General features: G+C 42.3%; 1 protein-coding gene across 2 annotated transcripts in view; it reads left to right on the forward strand.

Moving 5' to 3' along the window:
- zzef1 (zinc finger, ZZ-type with EF hand domain 1) overlaps positions 1-20812 on the forward strand; it is a 29068-nt gene extending 8256 nt beyond the window's left edge. Inside the window, exons 21-54 of one of the 2 annotated variants that reach the window (XM_051400289.1) lie at positions 16-138; positions 379-548; positions 650-731; positions 842-1043; positions 1174-1307; positions 1427-1667; positions 1798-1877; positions 1986-2076; positions 2177-2645; positions 2737-2901; positions 3171-3290; positions 3428-3589; positions 3823-3955; positions 4710-4848; positions 4991-5156; positions 5251-5513; positions 5846-6018; positions 6369-6564; positions 6637-6827; positions 7577-7857; positions 8057-8231; positions 8322-8454; positions 8543-8769; positions 8933-9241; positions 9325-9425; positions 9543-9678; positions 9869-10228; positions 10385-10528; positions 10796-10964; positions 11092-11190; positions 11280-11445; positions 13111-13261; positions 15921-15992; positions 18346-20812. In XM_051400289.1, the coding sequence (XP_051256249.1) occupies positions 16-138; positions 379-548; positions 650-731; positions 842-1043; positions 1174-1307; positions 1427-1667; positions 1798-1877; positions 1986-2076; positions 2177-2645; positions 2737-2901; positions 3171-3290; positions 3428-3589; positions 3823-3955; positions 4710-4848; positions 4991-5156; positions 5251-5513; positions 5846-6018; positions 6369-6564; positions 6637-6827; positions 7577-7857; positions 8057-8231; positions 8322-8454; positions 8543-8769; positions 8933-9241; positions 9325-9425; positions 9543-9678; positions 9869-10228; positions 10385-10528; positions 10796-10964; positions 11092-11190; positions 11280-11445; positions 13111-13261; positions 15921-15992; positions 18346-18426 (5904 nt within the window). In that variant the 3' untranslated portion in view covers positions 18427-20812. The remainder of the gene's footprint in view (positions 1-15; positions 139-378; positions 549-649; positions 732-841; positions 1044-1173; positions 1308-1426; positions 1668-1797; positions 1878-1985; positions 2077-2176; positions 2646-2736; positions 2902-3170; positions 3291-3427; positions 3590-3822; positions 3956-4709; positions 4849-4990; positions 5157-5250; positions 5514-5845; positions 6019-6368; positions 6565-6636; positions 6828-7576; positions 7858-8056; positions 8232-8321; positions 8455-8542; positions 8770-8932; positions 9242-9324; positions 9426-9542; positions 9679-9868; positions 10229-10384; positions 10529-10795; positions 10965-11091; positions 11191-11279; positions 11446-13110; positions 13262-15920; positions 15993-18345) is intronic. The other variant, XM_051400290.1, reaches the window with a different exon arrangement.
- The last annotated feature ends 1676 nt before the right edge of the window (positions 20813-22488 follow it).

Raw genomic sequence — 22488 nt, forward strand, 5'->3', positions numbered from 1 at the left:
TTGTGGTCCTGATAGATGATTTTACTCCTGGAGCTCTGCTCTTTGGACATCCCTCACAGCGTGCTACTGAAGAGCTTCTCCTCTCTGGTCGAGTTACTCAAAAGCTTATCCAGTGATACTGGAGACATCTTTTCTAAGGTAAGTCCACTCTGACATTTGACCTTAGTGCAACAGAATTTATACAGCTTTTCATTCCAATGTATGAATTGAAAAGTGAAAATGCAGACTAGTATATGGAGTGTGGAGGGTTGTGTGTTACAAAAATACTACTCTAACAATTGGTGGTAAAAGTAGTCAGATTCTATACTTAAGCAAAAGTAGAAATACATTCCACCATTGACTGTTACAATCATTGATTGCATACCATATCACTGTTAGGTGGATCAGGAGAGCTGGCATCAGCCCCAGCAGCCAGTGGTGCTGAGGACCTGGAACATGGAGTCCCCTCACAACTATGAGAACAGCCGCCACGAGACTACCATCTTTGCCTGCCCTGGTGCTACTTCCTTTGAGGTGGAGTTTGACGAACGCTGTGAGACAGAGAAGAGGTGACCTATGAACAGATAAAATATTAGATATTCAGATGTCTTTTTTTGAATCTTTTGTGAGAATTTTTATTACCCATAGTTAATGCTCTTCAAATTCATAGATACGACTACCTAGAATTCACAGATTCTAGAGGTGGGAAGGTCCGCTATGACATGAAGGTTGGAACTGAGAAGTGGCCAAAGGTAGGATATGAGAAACCATTCTATTGTGTCTGCATGTGAAATCTTGTTAAAATGCGTAAAAGTCTTTTTAAAATCTTTTACACGTCTGTCGATTCTCTTGGCTCTTTCAGAAGGTGACATTTGACGCTGGCCCTCAACTCCAGTTCCTCTTCCACTCTGATAGCAGTAATAATGAGTGGGGTTACAAGTTCACTGTGACAGCCCTGGGCCTCCCAGATATCACTATTTCTTGGATGTCAGACCTGCAGCTGCTGGTGGCTCGCCTGATGGGTCGTCTTGCTTCCAGAACCCTCGCGCTGAAATCTCCTCACGGTGAGGCAAAACTTTTCTCAAAGGATGGTCTGTGATCTAAAGTGTTTCTTGGTGTTACTTTGTTGGGCCATAGTAACAATCCTTCTAATATTGTACATTTGAGACTTACATAGGTTGTTGTCTATTCCAGAGATACGCACTGTTAAGGAGCTTCCACCAGGGAAAATGTCCCATGTTCAGTCTTCTCCTTTATGGAAACCCATTCTACGACACGGGTTGTGTGAAACAAGGGAAAGGACTCAGACTAAAACACCCACAGACCAGGTATGGTCAAATCTGCATAATCCAGTTATGTATAAATTGCATTCTCAGCTTTAAATTATTCCACTGATCTCAGCAGCTAGGTGTTGTTCTAATACTACTTGTTTTTTTCCATGTCGTAGACAAATGCATGGGCTCTCGATGAGTTAATGAGCTTCCTGGAGGACTATGCCCGTTGGAACCCTTCCCAGGAACCAACAGACAGTAAAACAGAGCTCATGAGGACCCTCATGCAGTCCTGCAGAAAACAGCCAATGAGGAACGAGATCGCCACCGGGTCAAAGACAGACCAGGCTGTGAATGCCATTTGGGCAGCCATGGTATACCACACACCAGCCCTCAACCATGCCCTGAAGACCTATGGTATTGCTTTGCTATGATCAGTTGTCATAGATCACAAAAGCTGTTTATTTTTTTAGGTTTCTTGCTGTGTTTTATCATGGTTGATTAACTGAGTTGATTTCTCCCCTCTGTTTTGTCTTTGTATGAGTAGTTAATCAGGACTGCAAGTCTTGTCTAGGTGAAGAATTTGTGCAACTGTATTTACTGGCAGACAGCATCAGAACATGGATGGTGAGTGTTACTGACAGGATTCATATCTTTGTCGATTATCTGCTGCTGAGTTTATGTATAATCATGTTAATGAACTATTATTGTGATGATGTCTTCTGTTCCTGTCAGTTGGAGATGAAGCAAAGATACCTCGTTGGAAAAATGAATGTTCCTGACGAGAAGGAAGGGGGTCATGATGAGGTTACCATGGAGACATTAGGTGAGGATTTTAGCTAATGTAAAGCCAAATCCCACCCATTTATCAACTCTGTTATCTCTTTAATATAATGTTGCTGACTTGTGTTGTTTTTTCTCTCTAGCTGATATATGCATTGAGAAGAGCCTCTTGCTCTTCAGATTTACTCCCTGTGGAGGACCGTGTCAGGACAGTGACTCTTCCAAAGCTGCAGAGGGCAGCAGTGTTCCACTCCTTCGCTCAAGTTCGATCTCAGAAGGGGACTTCCAGGCCAGCTCCACTCTGGGGCCTCAGGCTGCAGGGACTGAGGAGGGAGGTGAGGTCAAAGAAGGACAGAACCAGCCCTCCGGTGCTTCTTGTGGCCACAGCAGGCCAGGCCACAGAGGCTCCACAGAGAGCCTCTCTTCCCAGCCAGGGGAACCAGCCTCACCCTCCGCCTTCCCTCGTAAACCCCCGTTCAGTCGGGCACGCCTACGCCTCCTGTCCTGTCGATCTATAGAAGAGCCCCGCATGACTCCCTCTGTCAAGGATCGATACCCAATACTCAAACACATCCTAAACTTTATAAGGGACCAGGCCCTCACAACAGCTAGGTGACTGACCTCCTGTCTTATATTTTGCATTTTTCATTTATGTATTTATATTTAATAGAGTTAAGAAATTCAATTCTTCCTCTTGCTGTAGCATTCTGCAGACCCTGTCCCTGAGCAAAGCCCAGGCTCTGAGTGTGTGCAAGGTCCTGGAGATGGTTCAGCAGTGTTTACATTCCCTGGGGAAGCCACACCTCTTCCAAGCACCATGCATCCTATTCCTACAGGAGCTGCTAGCATGCCAGAAAGACTTCACCAGGTACATCAGTAAAAATAAATTCTGTTCAAAACTGTAGATTTTCCGTGGATATTTATTTTGAACAAGGTTGACCCAAAGTTTGGATTTCTGCAATAACAATATAGATGTGATATTAGATAAGATGCTGAACAAGGACGGATCATAATTGCACCAAAAGAGATTGCATTGACGACGAGTTGGAGGTGCAATAAATATATATGTCTTAAGTTTATGTAACAGAGTAAAGTATTGTTTGACTCAAGATTTTCTTATGCTTTGTCTTTTTTCAGTTATTTCTCTCAGCTGTCAGATAGTGGGCAGAAGCTAGGAGAGGAGGTGAGGTGTTCCTACCATCAGTTGGTGCTCATGCTGGTGGAGGCAGTACAGGGCTTCAGCAGCCTCAATGAGAAGTAAGCTCTTATCCTTGTAACGCATGTGTTCATGCATAACTAGATTCACTGAAATTAGAAAGCACTTCCAGCAGTGATTAGTGTAATTCCAAGTGTGTGTGCAGTGGTGTAATCTTACCCTTATCACTGCTCTCCAGAGCCCTACTACCAGCCCTGTCATGTGTGCAGACCTGCTTGTTGCACCTTCTGGACATGAACTGGGAGGTACATGACCTTCCTCTCTTCCTGACTATCAAGCTTCCTGACCTCCTGCTCAGCATGGCCCAAGAGAACATCAGTGTTCATGACATTGCCATCAGGTAATATCAGACTTATCTCAGAAAATAAGTCACCCAACATTGAAAATTAAATGTTTGTCCTATTAATAAGGCTAGCAAAAGACACAGCTTTCATATTTACATTTTTACAAATCAAGTCTAAATTGCTTTGTGCTTCATGAGTCTATTTCAAATTTCTTACAATATGTTCAAACAGAACAACTACAAATTTGCAGAGATGATAAATTATTTCTGTGGTTTAAATTCATCTGCAGTCAGTGGACCGAGGAGGATGAAATCGCAGACTACAAGAAGAACCAGGAGTGGATGGATGAGTGTATGGACGGGATGTTCGAGAAGTGGTATGACAAAATCGATGAAGAGGACTCCATGGAGGACAAAAGAAAGGTACACCACAGTGCAGAAAAGGCAGAAAAGTGCAATAATTAGCAAACTGCATCTGAGCTTTCTGGGGAAAGAAATGGTACTCAGTGCTTAACCTGACTGCCCCAAGTGCTTCTCTGCTCTCTGTTTTATTTCCTGTGCGTCCCAAGAATAGAGCAGATATAGTCCTGCAGGTAATACGCTGAAAGACCAGCTGCAACCTTACAACCTGCCAATTAGAAAAGATGATGGTGTGATATTGATGGATATGTCTGTCATCAAGGTTATAGCAAACAGCCATGCTAGCGGCTCTGTGAGAATGTACTGCACAGTAGTTCTTTGAGCTATTAACATTAGCATGCTAATTTGCATATGCCTAAAATGACATGGCTAATATGCAGATGTTTATCAGGTATGACGTTTGCCATCTTAGTATAGTATGTTAGCATCATATTGAAATATTTTTTCATTATAATTGTTTGTAAGCATAACATTTTACACAAATACAATTTTGTGTAAATTTGTTTAACAAAACAAACACATAAAAATGGTTGCGACTGAAGTAAACACTAATATCCATCATAATATGATCCAATCCAAAATCGCCAAAAACCCCTCTGACTTTAACACTTTATGTGCATGATGAAGTTGACAAGCTGTTGGAAAGAAAATATTTCTAAGTGGAAGAGTGAGCCAGGATCTAGGTTTGATACACACTGACAGTTGATATGATGATCATACTGTTTATTACTACTAATTTACCTGGTTTTATCCACAGATGCACATGTTCATTGCACGCTATTGTGACCTGCTCAATGTTGTGATCTCCTGTGATGGCTGTGAGAGGATGGCACCTTGGCACCGCTACCGATGTCTGCAGTGCATGGATATGGACCTCTGCAAGACTTGCTTCCTCAGTAAGCTCATACACTCAACTACACTACTCACACAGGAGTATCTGTTAGCATAGAGTTTAGAGAAACTTAAATAGCACTAATAGTAAGTTGGACAAGAGCATCAGAGCAAACCTAAATGGGAATGTGTGGGTTGTTTAACCAGGTGGTGCCAAGCCTGAGGGCCATGAGGATGACCATGAGATGGTGAATATGGAATATGCCTGTGACCATTGCCAGGGGCTTATTGTTGGCAGCAGGATCAACTGCAACGTCTGTGAAGACTTTGACCTGTGCTTTGGTTGTTACCATGCAAAGAAGTATCCTGACAGGTGACACATTTTAAGTTTAATCTTACACTTATCTTAAAACATGCTTACTTTTTAGTGGTTCATATCCTTAATTATTTAACCTTCCCACCTCTAGCCACCTGCCCACCCATCGGATCACAGTGTACCCCATGGTGACCATACGAATCAGCGACCGTCACCGCTTGATCCAGCCCTACATCCACAACTACTCCTGGCTACTGTTTGCTGCTTTGGCCCTCTACACGTCAGAACTGAGCAGTGAGAAGCAGATGGAGGGAGAGGCTTTGGCCGACGACACCTTGAGCCAGGCCTCATCCCTGCAGACATGCTGCTCCCAGCTCATCACTGACTGCTTGCTCAAGGGGCAGACCGGCAAAGGTAAGTTCAGACCAGAATTTTGTTTTTAAAGGAATAGTTTGAGATTTTGGAGAGCTTTCTTGCTGAGACTTTGATGAGAAGAACATTACAACACTCATGTCTGCATGAATATGAAGCTAGAGCCAGCAGCCGGTTAGCTTAGCTTAACATATGTTTTTCACACATTGTTTAATGAACTTGGGTTCAAAACTACATCAGTACTACAATTCAGTATTTTCAAAATTACAGAGTTGTTAAATGGTGGCTTTGTTGTTGATCCATATGTCACATGGTATCACAGATTCTTCTAATCTATATTTTTACGTTTTGTCCATCTATTGTTGTTGACATAGGTCTACGATCCTCAGCCTTGCTGGCTTTACTTTCATCAAACGACTCAGCTTCTGATAGTGAGCTGTGTCCAGTCTCTCCAGAATCCTCTCAGGAGCTCAGTACAGCCACTGATACCTCCTCTCTCCCTGGCAGCACTGCAGCAATCTGCTCCCCATCATCCCCCAGGGACAAGGTGAGGAACAGTTATAATGTTATAAAATAATATGAAGATTGAATGATCTCTAATTAGGGAATGGAACATTACGGCAGCAAGAAGTATGACAGTTACAAAAAAACAAATAGAGCAGATATCTGTGCCAAACACATCTAGTGGGTGTATTGGGTGTATTGTGGTTTTTAGCTGGTCGCATTATAAGATTCACAGAAAAACTGGTCTGGAAATATAGCTGATGCACAAAAATAGGTAGAGATACATACATGTACTTGTTTTGTCTATAATGTAGGTAATACATTTTTACAGTTTAAGAGCTCATATTGTTGGGCTGTCAACCTATTGAATTGTTGTTATCCTCTCACCACTAGAGTAAACCATCAGGTAAGGAGAAAAAGGCAACAGAGTTGGGCTCTCCTCCCCTTGCTCCTTCAGAGGTGTCATCCCCCCCAAGCACTAGAGAGGGAGAGAAAAGGAAGCTGGTTACCCAAGACACCCTGGACTCCCCCAGCCTCAGCCAGACGCCTTCTGTGTCCAGTGAAGACCCCCTCTCTCCTGTGGTCCGACGTAAGTACCGAGATTACCTCCACCAGGCTGGTGCTCTGATATTGTTCACTAGTGGTTATGACTATCCCTTAGCTGTCGATCTTGTATGTTTTTTAACATTCTCAGCTTCTGGACCAGGAACAGTCAACTCTCCAGCATCGGACGTTGTCAAGGAGACAGATGAGAGGCTGCCCCAGGTACCCCTTCAGGAGCATGTGTTTTCAGAGTGCTCCAGAGAGAGGATCCTGGGACTACTAGCAGCCATGCTGCCACCAGCCAAACCAGTACGTGAAACCAAAGACCAGTTGTTGACCATTGTTTCCATGTAATGCTGAAGCAATTGTTTGATATTTTGGGAAATCTGCTCATTTGCTTTATTTCTGAGAGTTAGATGACAAGATATTACACTCATGTCTGAGATATCATTCTGTGTGTTAAATATGAAGCTAGCAGCAAGTTAGCTTAGCTCAGCATTAAGTCTGAGAAACAGGTAGTTTGGCTCTGCCCAAAGGCAACAAAATCCCCCTACCAAAACTCTAAAGCTCACTAATTAACACCCTATACTTTCTTTGTTTAATCCATAGAAAAGAGTTTTACGGGTGCAGTGACTTCCTATAGTCTTGTCGTCATCCTAAGGTTGCTAGGTAACCAGCAGAGACTCACAGAAGTCACTGCTGCTGGCCAAGAAATAGTCCCACTCATACCCCCCATAAAGCCACAAAGTGTCATTTTTACTCTTTGGTTTATATAGAGTATAGTCAGAGCCAGGCTAGTTGTTTCCAGTCTTTATGCTAAGCTAAGATATCCAGCTGCTGGCTGTAGGCGTGTATTTGATGGAAGTTTTATCAATCTTTAATGTACACATTAAACAAAAACACCAAAATCAAGACTTTGTCAAGTTAAAACATTAAATAATTTTTATACAACATGCACTCCTGTCCCTGAAATGTTGATTATTCACAATATTGCATCAGCATTGACATGTTTTATTTTTTTAGAGATAACATTTTCAGACATTTTCTTGTATCCTCAGGGCAGCACCCTGTCTCTACCCAGTCTGAGCTCCATCCTGCCCCAGCTTTTCAGGGCGGTCATTTCCAATGCTGGCTCTCTCAACGAGACCTTCCACCTCACCCTGGGGCTACTGGGTCAGCTGCTGCTCCGAATCCCTCCAATGGAGGCCGACACTGCCGTCACAGAGGCCCTGGCTGACAAATATGAGTTGCTAACACAAGGAGAGGCAGCCAGTACAGACACCCAAGGCTGGAAGACCACTCAGCTGCTTTTCAGCCTTGGGGCCGTCTGCTTAGACAGGTAAAAGAAGGAAAACTTGATGATACCAGGGGAATAGATTATTGTTATTGTAGTTTTTATATCCATATTCTTGATGACACTGCTGCAGATAGTAATACTACGAGGACAATTCTGCATTTGTGAACACCTGAATGGATTTTTGCTGTTATTGTTTTTTGAAATATGAGTAATCTTTGTCTTCTTTTCCTGTGTTTTGCAGTCGTATTGGTCTGGATTGGGCATGCACAGTGGCAGATATTTTACACAGCCTGAATGCTTGCCCTGAGTGGAGCACAGTCATTGCTGCCTTCACTGACCATTGTATTCAGCAGCTGCCACATATTCTCAAACGCACAAACCTCTTCACCCTGTTGGTGCTAGTGGGCTTCCCTGAGGTAGGTTAAATACATGCCACTGTATAGGGGTTGTACACTGTCCTCCCTGACGTTCTAAGCTCAGCTGTGACTCGTCTGTGTGTCTGTCAGGTGCTGTGTGTGGGTACGCAGACGGTGTTTATTGACAACGCCAACGAACAGCACAACATGATCTTGCTCAAACACTTCACAGAAAAGAACCATGCTGCAGTGGTAGATGTTAAGACACGCAAGAGGAAGACAGGTTTGTGCATTTGTAGCACTACTAACAGATTTGCCAGGTTAGAAATAAACATGGAATTAACCCTCTGTGGGCTTTCTCCACTTTTTAGTGAAAGACTATGAACTCATCCAGTCTCAGGATTCCACTACAGCCGTTCTCCCAGGGCAGTCAGAGGGCCAGGGCTTCCCAAAGACCCTGCTCAGCCGCTACCTGAGCAATTTCACCTCAATCATCAGTCACCTCCTGCAGACCAGCCAGGACAATGGCTCTCCTGATGCTGTGGAGGCTTCCTGGGTTCTCTCCTTGGCCCTTAAAGGCCTCTACAATACACTGAAGGTACCTGCCATGACCTAGGAATCTGCAATGGCAGTAGTATTTTTGTCTTTACCACTCCAAACTTTAAAATGTGGTTAACAATATCTGGACCTAGGCTAGGAACAAGACAATATGAAATTATTCCACAGGTGGATTTTTCATTCTGCTTTGTCCTCTTGTGTAGAAACATGGAGTAGAGCAAGCTCAGGAGGACATCCAGCAGTCAGGACTGACCCAGCTGCTGGTGAGGAAGTGCAGCAAAGGCACAGGCTTCAGCAAGCTGTGGTTGCTGCGAGATCTAGAAATCCTCTCCATCATGCTTTACTCCTCCAAGAGGGAGATCCATTCCATGGCCCAGGATCCAGAGCGAGACCAAAGAGAGCAGGACAAGGAGCAAGACTCTGACCACTCCAGTTGTGGTGCAGACGACAGTGACGTCAACAAGGCTGACCCCTTAGAGGGTCTCGATGAGGAGACAAAGATTTGCTTCCAGGTGATGAGGGATACTATTTATAATACATGCAGCAAAGTACAGTAGGATATAATAATCTTAAGTCTCTTTTTTTTCCAATGCAGATCACCCACGATGCCTTAAACGCCCCTCTGCCCATCCTGCGAGCCATGTATGAGTTGCAGATGAAGAGAACTGACTCCTTCTTTCTGGAGGTGCAGAAAAGGTCAGCATCAACTTCTCTTTAATTTACTTTGTTTTTATGATCCACCATGAAAAAGGTCACATTTTATAATCTAATACTGCCTCTCTGTATGTTGTTGTGCCTTTGTGTTATTTTCAGATTTGATGGAGAAGAGATAAAAACAGATGAGACAATCCGTACGCTGGCCCAGAAGTGGCAACCTACTAGGCGACCTCGCTCTGAGGAGAGGAACACCAAGGCCGTGGACACTGATATGATAGTGGTGTCATGTGTGGTGAGTTTGAAATTGCAAAAAGCACCACTTATAAATGAGTGATCATAGTTAGATAGTTAATAATCTTGGCATTCCCAATGTCAAGATTACTAACTATGACAAGAAGACATAAGATACTTGGAGAAAAAGTTTGGAGGGGATGTTTTTCATATGTCAATATTATGTCCCCATCATCGCCCTCCTCCCACAGTCTAAACCCAGTCACTGTGAAAAGGCCACAGAGGAGATCAACGTAGTGGCCCAGAAGCTCATCACAAATTCAGAGGCCGACTTACAGCTCAGCTACGCCAAACAAAGGCGCACCAAAAGTTCAGCCCTCTTGCACAAGGAACTGGATGTGCGCAGCAATCGAGCAGTTCGTCAATACCTGGTGAAGGTCAACCAGGCCATCGCCACACTGTACGCTCGCCACGTGCTGGCCTCGCTGCTTGCCGACTGGCCTGCAGAGGCAGCGTTGAGCGAGGAGGCGCTGGAACTGAATGGTGCCTCACACATGGCCTACATCCTGGACATGTTGATGCAGCTGGAGGAGAAACCACTCTGGGAGAAGGTGGGTAGATAGGAGGAGAATGTGGAGTTTGTGTCGTATTCACATTGGTAAATGAGAGTTTTGTGTGTAAAAGGTACAACATGTGATTTTCACATGATACATTATATGTGTTTTGTGGTAATATTAATGTGATTGTGTTAACTCATTAATGATCAGATTCTTCAGAGGGTGCTCAAGGGTTGCAGTCAAAGTATGCTGTGCAGTCTGTCTCTCACTGCTTGCCAGTTCATGGAGGAGCCAGGTATGGCCGTGCAGGTCAGAGAGTCCAAACACCCATATGACAACAACACCAACTTTGAGGTGAGTAAACTGCCTTTTTTGTCTTATTTTTATCATCAAATACTGAATTAACAGCCATTTCTTCTTAGATTCAACCTTTGAGCTGGTCACAACATGTAACATTGTCTAACTAAAGAAGATTTTGCAATAGAGAGCTATCAGTACAGATCCTTATTTGAAAAGGAGCTTGTGTGACATAATGTTCTAGTATTTTGAACTCTCTATTTATTCCTGTACTGTATGATTTTTCAATTCAGTTTCTGTTGTGTCCATCTTTTCTCTCTTCAGGACAAGGTACATATTCCAGGGGCCATCTACCTGTCAGTGAAATTTGACTCCCGCTGCTACACGGAGGAAGGCTGTGATGAGCTCATCATGTCCAGCAGCAGTGATTTCCTCCAGGATGTCCACAACTTCAGTGGCTCTCCTCAGAAATGGTCCGATTTCGAGATTCCTGGTGAGGAATATTTTAAAAATGTGTTAATTTATTTTCTACTCAGTATTGATTTGTGCGCATTTCAGATAGATTGAATACATTTAAATCATGTTTATCAACATGTGTCTTGTATGTGGGTCTCTTTCAGGTGATACCCTGTACTACAGATTTATGTCAGATATGAGCAACACAGAGTGGGGCTACAAGTTCACTGTTACAGGAGGCCACAGAGGACGTTTCCAGACAGGTACAATAACATGCAGATTAACAAAAAAAATGAATCCCCACGTTGGTCAGGTTATCAACCTCTCTGCACTTCTGCTTGCCTCTAACCAGGTTTTGAAATACTGAAGCAAATGTTGGCAGATGACCAAGTGCTCAGTCACCTGCCACTGGCTGACATCTGGGAGTGGCAGGTGGGCGTGGCTTGTCGCCAGACTGGGAACCAGCGACTCAAAGCCATTCACTTGTTGCTCCGCCTCCTGCAGTGTCAGTCCCAGACGTAAGAGTCCAGCTTTGCTTCTACATTTCTATCTTGTATTCACAAACTGCCCGTTCCTTCTACTTATCGTCAGTGCTTCTCACACTTTTTATCTTGTCAGTGAAATCTTTTTAAATTGAAAGGTTTATGTTGTCATGTATAGATAAACATTTTCACTTAGACATAAAGTCCATCCACCTTGACCTAAGTAATGCTTAGAGTAAGACAACCCAGTGCACATTTTTACCTCAGCAGTGTATTTCCCCTAGAGGTGCAGGATTGCACCAGTGACTTGCACACAGGGTTTGCATGAAAGCCCTCATAAATCCCTCATGTCACTACCACGGAAATGAGGTGAAGGATGTGTGCAGGCATTTGCATACTGTATGTGCAAACTGATTCAGCCACCATCACACAATTTAGAAAAAAATGTCACACACAGGCAGCAAACACATTCTTAAAGCTGACTTCTAGGCATTAAGGCATCCTTTAACCAGACTTTAAAGTCCCCCTCCACTCAAAAATGTTACTTCACTTGGATGTTTCACTGTGCAGAATGATATATGTGCAGACTATAGATAGATAGATAGATAGATAGATAGATAGATAGATAGATTCTTGTGGGATGTTTTTTTCTGCTCACCTTAAATTGAGAAAAGAGTTGAAGACGTGGATGTAAGAGCAGGATCTCAACTAGTTTGGAAGCCAGTCATGGTCCAATGGAGTTGAGAAGTTGGAGGGGGATGTTTTTTCCTCATTCAGTATTTCAATTTCAATTTTACCTGCAAACAATATCCTTAATGTTACTTAACACAGAAACATGGCACTCTCCCAGATAATGCAGCGACTCTGTAGGTTTATGGGCACCAGTCTATTATTTCAGCTTTGTTTCTGATCAGTGAGATCAGTTCAGTCAGTTGAGAACAAAACACGGCACAATAGTTGCAGAATTTTCCCACAACAAGAACCTGAACCAGAATATAAATTTGAATTGATTTAAGCTGCAGACTTTGTTTTCAGTTTCAGTTTTGTGCTGATGATTTAACTGGGAGAGTTTCATGCTATCCAACTGTGAGGCACAAAATGTTGTCTTTGGGATAATGAACAGCGCTTTTACTTCCTGAACCAGGTGTGGCATAAATAACTCCTCCCACTTTGCAACTTCATTTGTGGAAGATGTGGAAGGCATATTCATAAGTTCTGTATTTTTCAATGAGGGAAAGGTGGTTCAAGTTTTTTGTATAAAACCACATCTGGAGGGGTTCTTTAGTTCCTGACAAACCAGGGCACAGCAGTCAAATTACTCAATAGAAGAGTAAATGTGTGTATTTGTGTGTGTTGTGATACTTCACCATACAGATGGACACAGAAGTAGTTTTATTAATGAAAGAGGCTTTTTTAATAACCTCCCACAAACATTTCTTTTTTCTTTCTTTCTGTACAATCTAGTCACAATGAAAGGTCTATCCTCTCATCAGTTTGAACAATCAAGTTTTGCTTCTTTATGACTGTTGGAGGTTACAAAATGCGCTATTAAGTCATGATAAATGCATGAAGTTTTCATTGAAGTGGCTGTTGGTTGTTTTTCAGCCACTGCTTCTCTTTTCTCAGAATGTAACTTTGTTGTCCTCTCCGGCCTGTGTGCATGTGTTTACTCGTCTCACTATCGATTTGTTTGCACCCCAGAGCCTGTGAGCTGACGCTGCTGCGACCTCTATGGCAGCTCTTTATGTCTATGGAAAACAGCCTGAGCCAGGATCCCACCAGTATCACTGTGCTGCTGCCTCTTCACAGAGCCCTCACTGAACTCTTCTTCATCGCAGAGGCCCGTGCCATTGTGAGTGACGCACACACACACACACACACACACACACACACACACAACACACACACACACACACACACATATACAGGCCACATCCAGTATTGTATGTGTTGTCGTTGATAAAGCTGGAGGTGTGGCTAAGTGACATTTTAGGCATTTGTTCAGTTGTGTTTGTTGTTTTTGCTGTGATGACAGCATTATTGACTTTGTAAGTTAAATATAAATGGAGTCAACAAGGCTGATTGTTAAGAAACCATTTTTTAGTCCGCCGTTTTCTTTAGGTTCGATAGCATATTCAGTGCGAGGCAATTTGAATGAAATGATGTGTAAAATTAACAAAATTAACATTTTATTCTTTACCTCTGTCTTTCCCCCGTCTCTCTGTCTATATCTGTCTCTCTGTGAGATGAGCATGTTTTTCTTCCACCCACCTGTTCTCTGCTGGGCTCAGGGCCAAAGCCCGGCCCTGCCATCTGCCAGACAGCACAGTGCCACACTGGCTCCCTGCAGACTGCTTGAGAGAGGAAGAGATGCTATCCATTTTGTGATGCCTCTCTCTCTATCTATCTTTCTCTTTCTTTCTCTCTCTCTCTCTCTCTCTCTCTCTCTTCTCTCTCTCTCTCTCTCTCTCTCTCTCTCTATATATATATATATATATATATATCTCGCTCTCGCTCTCTCTCTCTGTCTAAATTATTGAATTATTGATTAAGAGAAGTCTTAAGGATTATGAGCACGCCGTCAGCCAGGAGTTTCCCATCTGTAGATGCAATTGAACCAGACGGTCCCAGAAAAGCACTAACTCTCCCGTTCCCTTCAGGTCTGGTCGGTAAGGCCTGATGCTGCTGATCTGACAATAAAATTACATCGGTTGACTTGTCATACAGGATAGATTCTGCACTCCCATCTCCACCAACTGAATGTTGTTTCATGTGAGGGAGCCTGAGATGCCAGTATGTGTCCACAAACACCAGGGGGCAGTAGCAGTACTCAGTAGTTTTTCCTGGGATGCCCTTCATGGCCTTGTGTTAGCAATGATGGACACACTTGGTGTGTGTCACATCATGGCGCCTCCATCCAGCAGAGCATCTTCACAGAGCATGACCCCTATTTTATTAACACAACACACATTTGTGTGCTGCAGTCACCCCCAACTCTTCATCCACATCTCAAAGTATTATGAGATGAAGCCCTTAGCAGAGGTAAATAAAAGATGCATAGATGGAATTGTTTGTGGTAAGGAGTATTATGGAGTGCATTCACAGTGGTTAGTAGATATTGACCCATTCACTTTCCCCAGCTAAGTTTTGCCAGCATGCTCCAGATAAAACAGTAAAATACCTTAATGTTGGTTTAAAAACAAAACACACACTTGCCACTTCTTGTGGCAGCCGTCACAGTGAACTTTGGTTTGTGTTGAACGTGGTTGAGGATGTGGTTCAAAGTATGACAAGAAATTTCTAAAAGTGGCTGTCGGTCAAACCTAAATAAAGCGAATGTGATTCTAAACTGGGTTACACATGCGTCAACTCAGCTGTGCACCATCTAGATTGGATTTAAGTGAAAGTGGTTACACTGCTGTTATGTTCACATCTGCATTGGTTCACTGAGGATTTTATAACGAGCAAGGACTGCTGTGACGCTAATATAGAGCGGAAAAGTCACTGTTTAAAGACCTAGAGTGTAAGATTTAGGATCTATTGGCAGAAATGGAATATAAAATTCATAGTTATATTATAATCACCTGAAAATAAGTATTAGCTTTGGTAGCCTAAAATGGGTACTCTACCTCCAGCACAGTGCAGCATCTGTCACCACCTTCCTAAAAAGTAAGGATTAGTGTTGACAAAGGTTGGTGGCCCTCATGTCATGTTGACATTTGAGCTTAACTGCAGTGATGACATACAGCTGGCTTCAACAGCTCCACGTTGACTCTACTGTAAAATAATGGGAAGCTAATGAGTGGCTGATCACATCATGGAATCCTCTGTGGCCATATTAGGTCTGAGCCTAGAACCAGCTTATTTTTAAAGGTTTAGCGGCCTTCGCTGTCCACATTCCAGCATCGGTCCTCGTTCTTTGTATGGAGTTGGCGGCCCGGTCCACTGAGACTCAATGAACTCTCCACCCCAGGAAGTGAAAGCTATATTTAGGAATCAAAACGGTATGTCATGCACTACTGACTGTACAAATGGTCCTAGGATGTTCCCCAGCATAAACATTTGGGGTGCTGGGAGATGAATGGTGGACCGGGTCTCTGGACTGTGTCTCCAGCGCTGTAAAAACTCCATTTGGCCAGTCTCAGCCCATTTAGCCGCTATGTAGTCTTATCTGTGTTCCCCAACTCCTTGTGCTTATGTAACCCGAGGTACGTCTCTCCCGTAGGGCTTTAGTGGAAGCTCTCTTCAGTTTGTTTATAATTTGAATCACTATTCCAACATTCCACTGTTAAATTTGATGCTGAGATGGAGATGAAGAGTGGTCAGGGAACCAGGCCTCATTTGTAACTGAATTCATCCCTTATGTAGCCTCCTAGGGTAGTCTGTCTTGGGAAGTTCCTTTTATTCATGACAGTTATCTGGCTTGCGAGGTTATCTGTGTTTCCTCGCAAGATGCATTTGGAAACATGGCAGAGGAAACCCTTCTGACCAGCCTTTGATATGTTTTCCAGGCACAGGGAATCCTCCAGGAGTACTTGTTAGCCATGACCACTGACGAGCAGCTCCTCAATCACACTGCAATGGTAAGACCTTAACTCCTTTTTTATTTCTGCATAATAACCACTGATGACTGTTTACATCTCTGCCTTCAGCCAGGCTCTGTCAGGTCGTCTTTGATGTTTTCACTTGTGAAATGCTGCCTGACACCGATGATAGTAGCTTGAAGAAGTTGCCCGCGACCCTCAAGTGTTTTAATATAATGCAACTCCCTTTCTTCAACACGCAGTCCCATTGATTGAACGGTGTTCAGCCGCTGTGAGTCAGCTCGCGGCCGGAGTCTCTTTTGCTAGTGAATCACCAAGCTGTTGACACCCAGTAGATCACTCCGCACCCTCCTCCCCTTGTTTTGAATATGTGTGGGCCTCACTCAGGACTAATGTATTTGGTAATTACAGTCCATTAGCATTTGTGGCAGAGAGAGCCACTGCGTTCTTTGTACTGTGGACCCCGTAATACAGCAGAGGAGCCTGAAGGCAGTTAAGAGGAGCAGAGGATGCGGGGTTGTGAAAAAACATTGTGGGTGGTTCTGTTGAGCAGTTACCTAATACCTGTCAGCTTGAAAACAAAACCATAGGTGACTTGGCAGTAGTCATAACTATTATGATAACAATGATGCAATGTCCAAGAGTAAATTCACTCTCAACGGCCTGGAAAAATGGTCCAAAGCCACTGAAAACAGAACTCTCTTACTGGAGACTTTCTTCTAGTTCTCTTGAAGGCTTTTGCTCCTCTAGCGGCCTGATATTTTTTGATTAATTTATTATATCACAACACAAGTTGGACAGTGTTCAGAGGATCATATTCACTCCACTACTCCCCTGGCTTTTAGTCATCCTGTTGTTAACTCAATTAAACACTGATAACATTGTAAAATACCTGTCTTTATGATATGAAATTTGCAATGGAATTCCCCACTAAAGTACTGCTGTGTGTCGGGGAATTACCTGGAGCTGTATTGGACTTCTGAGCTCTGAGGAAATCACTAGGTGACGGGTATTTTTTTTAAGGAGTAGGAATTTTAAAGCGTTCAGAAATGTCTAATTATTGGGGCCCTGGGTAAAGCGGGTACCACATGTCAAGTCCTTACCGCAGCGGCCAAGTTCGAGTCCAGACCCAGACTATTTGCTGCATTGCATCCCCTCTCTCTCCCCCATCTTTCCTGTCTCTCTCTAATGTCCTGTCGAATAAAGCGAAAGGCCACAAAAAAATTACAAATTATTGAACTTCGACAAGAGTGAAAGTGTAAAGGGAGCATAATAAATTCCGGTCAGACCTAAAAACATATTTGAGGGGAAACTTGTATTAGAAATGACACAATATCTGAGGTACCACTGTGACGGGAGATGTAAGTTAAAGCGGCACTAATTAATATTTTATATTAACAATGGATCAAATGACTGTATTGTAAAAGGGGTCACTTGTAGTAATGAAGCCACAGAGAATTCTCACCTGACTCTACAGTTCCTTTCAGCTCTGCTGAGCTTTTTAGTATCTTTCAGCTCATTGTTTTGGTTTTAGAGCCTGTTATGGTAAACAGCTCTCATCAGCTTCATTTCCGGCCACAGCTGTTTTCAGCAAACAAGCTCTCAAAAAACCACTGTAAGCTACCTGCACCACTGGCTCCAGCATTAGGATGCAGACAGGATTCAGACAGCCTCTCTAGCGTGAACAAAAAAGCAAAACAAAAAACAGTTTCCTCTGGCTACGGGACCGTTCCGGGGGCTAGTGAAATGTGGCTTTTAGTTTTCCCAATAAATCATAAGTCTTGAGTTGAAAATGAGTTTTTGACCTGATAGTGGCAATGTTTGTCAGACTAAAACCATAAGAAATGTTCCTCTCGGTGCGCACAGTAGCTCCCCTGGTAGAGCCTGCGCCCCATGTAGGCTGAGTCTTTACTGCAGCAGCCCTTTGCTGCATGTTGCCCCCTTCCTCTCCTCCCTCTCCTGTCTATCTTCACCTGTCCTATCAAGTAAAGGCATAAAAAGCCCCAAAAATGTCATAAAAAATAGAAACGCTCCTCTGGAAAACCATACCAGATTTAATGACATTCTGGTCCAGTAGTTCTATGCTCTGGACCAAGACAGAGAGAAACAACTTACTGATATCACCACCTTGCAGGTAGCAGTGAACAAATGTCAGCGGAGTGAACAAAAACACTGATGACAGTTCAGTCTGTTAGGCACTTTTGATTATTAAGTAAGGTGACGTAAAGCGCACAGGAGTCTTTCCATCTTCATTTTAGTCACCCTGGTTATCGTCACTCAACATGCAGTGCACAGCACGGGTGAATAAAACAGTTTCTCAGGTTCACTCAGTTCAGGTCTCCCCTCACACCTTTTCTTCTGTATTTCATTCACATACTTTTTTATTGTGTAGGCTCTGAAGAACATCGCTGCCATCAGCCTGGCCATCAATTACCCCAATAAATCTACAAAACTACTCAACATGTCTCCTTGAGAGATCTACAGAGAGAAAGGAAGAGAACAACCTGAAGGGGACACATCCTGACTCAGCTGGTTCGCTGGAGAGGTGAGGGAGGAAAAACCTCCCCTGAACCATCTAGTGCTTTCCTTCTAACAGGACCCCTTCCACTACGGTAACTCTCTGCAGTACTCTGGACATGAGATGTGGAGGGGTACTCAAAGAGCACTTTCCACACTCACTCACAATCCTTTTTGCCTTAGGTGAATCCAGTATATCAGCATGTGCATTCACTGGAACAGGAACTATTGCGGGGTCTATTTTTCTTTTTTAATTTTATTAAGTTTTTACTTGAAGATGCCGTGCTAAAGGACATGAAGTGTGCCAAATTCACGACTTTCAAGGGGAAGTATATTCCTTTTTGTCCTGCCTTTCTTCCTCCTAAACAGCAGCCACTCTGGGATACATAGTTGATCATGGTGAAAACAGGTCACCTTGGCGACTTGCGTGTCTCAACGGACATGTAGAGCATCCTAAAAATACTGTCCAGGACAGTGGAGGCTCATTAGTCACCATGGGGAGAAAGTACTGACCTACTAGCTCATTCCACTCCTTCCTTCTTTCCTTCTTTCTTTCATTTTATCTACACTTCCTTTCTTCCTACTCGCATTCTTTCTCCCCTATTTACTTTTCCCTTTCAGAAAACAGAAGTAGATGATGGTATATTTTTAGGAAGCGTAGGATCAGTATATCATAAAAGATATCCTAAGCATGTATCTGATTGTGTAATGCGCACTTCAGAACTGCTGACAGTTTTATTGGGCTGGATTAAGATGATACTCACAATAGCCATAGTCTTTGCATAGGATGAGAATTAACATTACAGCTGTGGAAAAACTGTGATAATCTACTATTGCAATGTATTCCTCCATGTTATTCTATCAATATGTTAAAGTATTTTTCATTACTAGTGAATGAATGAAAGTTCGTTATGATGTCAAACAATGTTCATGAAAATGAATGACAGCAAAAAAAAGTCACGAGAAACGACGAATCTCTTAAAGGCCTTCAGTTTTATCCACTGATTAATTTATTAACTGTTATTTTATCTAACGTTTAATTAAGTTCAACACTTTTTGAGGGTCCTGATTTATTTTTCACAGCAGTGAAAAAAGAGCTAAATCCCACCATCATGTCCCCATACCATAATGAATGTGAGAATACTGGTGTCATTACACAAATATCTATGACAGAGCAAACACCCTCTAACACACAGATGGACCGTGTTTCCCTCACATCACTTATTAAGACTTAATTGACTATATGTATAATATCACTGTCACTGGTGAGAATTGATACACTGATAAACATAAAGGCAACTGTAAAATAGACACATTATCCCACTTTTCCACTAGTAACACAAGAAAGTTTGATTCTTTAATACTGAATTACCTCAACTTTTGTAATTACACAGATAATTGGTGTGACGCTTCCTCAAATGTTTAATGTGAGTTTTGATGACATCACACTAACCCCACGTTTCATTAAAGCTGAGATCGACGTGTTGCCACATCCACAGACATCAGTCGTGTTCTTTCACGTTAAAGAAGGCATTGAGTTTTGTATGTTGACAAATCTGTTTCAAAGAGAGTGAGCAGGCGGGGGTTGTTTTTTCCAATCATTAATGTATTCATTTCAAATGAAGAAAATTCTCGTAGTTGTAGGAAGTCATGGTGGTTTATACCAAAGAAACCAATCATTGTGAGCCATGACATCTCTGAAAGACCTCCTAGTAGAGTTCCTTCTCTGTTGATCACGTATCCGATAGCTACCCTGTGAGAAGCCAGAGCCGAGGAAACCTTTAGACATTGTTCAGTTTTTTATTTTTATTTTTTTACTTTTATTTTTTGAAGCGGTCCCTACGAGGGCCGTAGAATAGCTCTGTGGTTTTGTTTACACAAGCATGAGCTGCAGTGAGGAGAGAGGAAGAGATACATGGCCTCCATTTGGCTTCTACGACGCCTCACCTATCTACGACGTGCCTATGGTTAAAAATGAAGCAATCATAATTTAACTCATGTTAGCTGAATAGTTATTAATTATATTTTAAAAGAGAAATATATTGTTTAATTTGAAGTTTTTTGTAACTTTTTACTTTTAATGTTGCTTTCTTTTTGCGAGGATGCTTGATATTTGAGGCTGACTAATTTGAATGTACATATCTGTGAATATTAATTGCACAGGAGAAAGACTTTGATATCAACCCCTTACAAATATAAACTTTATTGGGCACTAACAGGTGGACACTTGTCTTTTGACTTGACTCTGATTTTGTATGCATGGCACATTGAAGGTTAAAAAATTACTGCTTGGGTTGAAATGTGATCAATTTCTAATAAAAATAGAAATGACTTAAATACGACTTCTGCTGTCGTCTTTTTTTTTTATGTGTGGGCTCAAGAGAGAAATTCTGTGCAGCAGCAAATAATGTATTGATCACTCAGTCGGCATTGATTAGAGCCCACACACTCACTCCCAGCAGATACTGTACTCTGTGATCCAACACCATCAATAGTTCTTTCCCGCTGCTTCCAGCCTTTTTACCTCTAAGAACACAAATACATCTGCACTTTATTACAGACATCCCCACATATTCAGCTAAATAGCTCCTTTCTTCAATCTCAAGTCCATTTCTCTGCTATTTGTCCAAGCAGAACATTGGTATTCCTTCTGTTTATTCAGTCTCATCTTGCATGCTGGCTTTTACCTCAAATGCCCCTCAGCCCCTGGTCTGTCTCTCTGCCTCCTCTATCTCTCCCCTGCCTGTAATCTGGAGTCTCAGGGACCGCGCTGATGATGGGAGTGATGATCACTGGGGCGATAATGACATCAAATGGAGGAAATATTCAATAAAGCTCCAGATGATTCAGTGCCCCTCTGCGCCACCAAAGCCCCCACACTGGAGTGAGTCAGCTCTCCTGCCTCCCCTCCTCCTGCTCCTCTCCCCCTGCTCTGTCTCCTGCTTCTTTTTCACCCAGGACCGCAGAGTTCTCTCTTACCCGAGGTGAAAGGAAGGAGCCATGAAGGCAGAGAGAAAACAAAAAGGCTTACAGTAACTGTCATGACTTGGGGTTTCCCTGGTAAAGCTGGGTGATACGTGATGATTTAAAAAATGTGACTTTCCGGTACTGTTCCATTATATATATATTATATGGATGAATAAATTATGTAAAATATAGCATAGTTTTGTATTTATTTCATATTGGACATTTTTATTTCAAAATGCCCTTTTTATAAAGTGTTTTGTTATTTCAAAATGTCTCTTAATCAAGCATACTGTAATACAATAAGTTATTTTAAGTAAAACAAAATTTAAATGGATTTCATCAAACATTTTGTAATTTAAAAAAACATTCTTGATACTTCTTAGGTTCCAGGTACTTTGTTTTTACAATACAAATGATAATTATCAAAATTAAGTCAGCCACTTAAAATTACTAAAGCCATTTGATTAAGGCTGTTTTTTAGAGTTAAATCAACGTATCTGGTTTTATAGTGAGCAATGTTACTGTATTTAGCGAGTTGGCTCCTGTTAGCTAGAGCAACAATGATCAAGTCACCCTGAATCAAATATCTAGCTGCTGCTGTAAATACACACAATACACAGTCGAAGAAAATATTTCCTTTTATTTATTTAGCTTAACAGGGCTGAACATGCTATATGGCTAGCTAGCCAGCTTTACTCAGCATCAAAGTGAAGACTGTGTTAACAGCAGCTAGTTCTTTTATTCAGAGAAAGAGACACCACTCTGTATAGAGCCAAAAGACTGTCAGTAAAAACATTAAAATCACAGAGAACTTGTTTTATGAGCCCATATGCACTGAACATGACAGCAACATTATGTCTCAGACCTCATTTGCTTTTCATGATCGTGTCCTTCAGCTGTTTACACTTCTTACACAAATCACAAACCACCATGAGCATCAAATGAATCAGATCCTTAATGTCTTTCAAAATGTTGCCTTTAGCAGTAACACAGCACCCTCCTACCCATGTCCCTAAATTTATACGCTGCCCCCCCTTGTCTCACATCATTT

Source organism: Dicentrarchus labrax, unplaced genomic scaffold (assembly GCF_905237075.1).
Source record: "Dicentrarchus labrax unplaced genomic scaffold, dlabrax2021, whole genome shotgun sequence".
Classification (NCBI taxonomy): Eukaryota; Metazoa; Chordata; class Actinopteri; family Moronidae; genus Dicentrarchus; species Dicentrarchus labrax.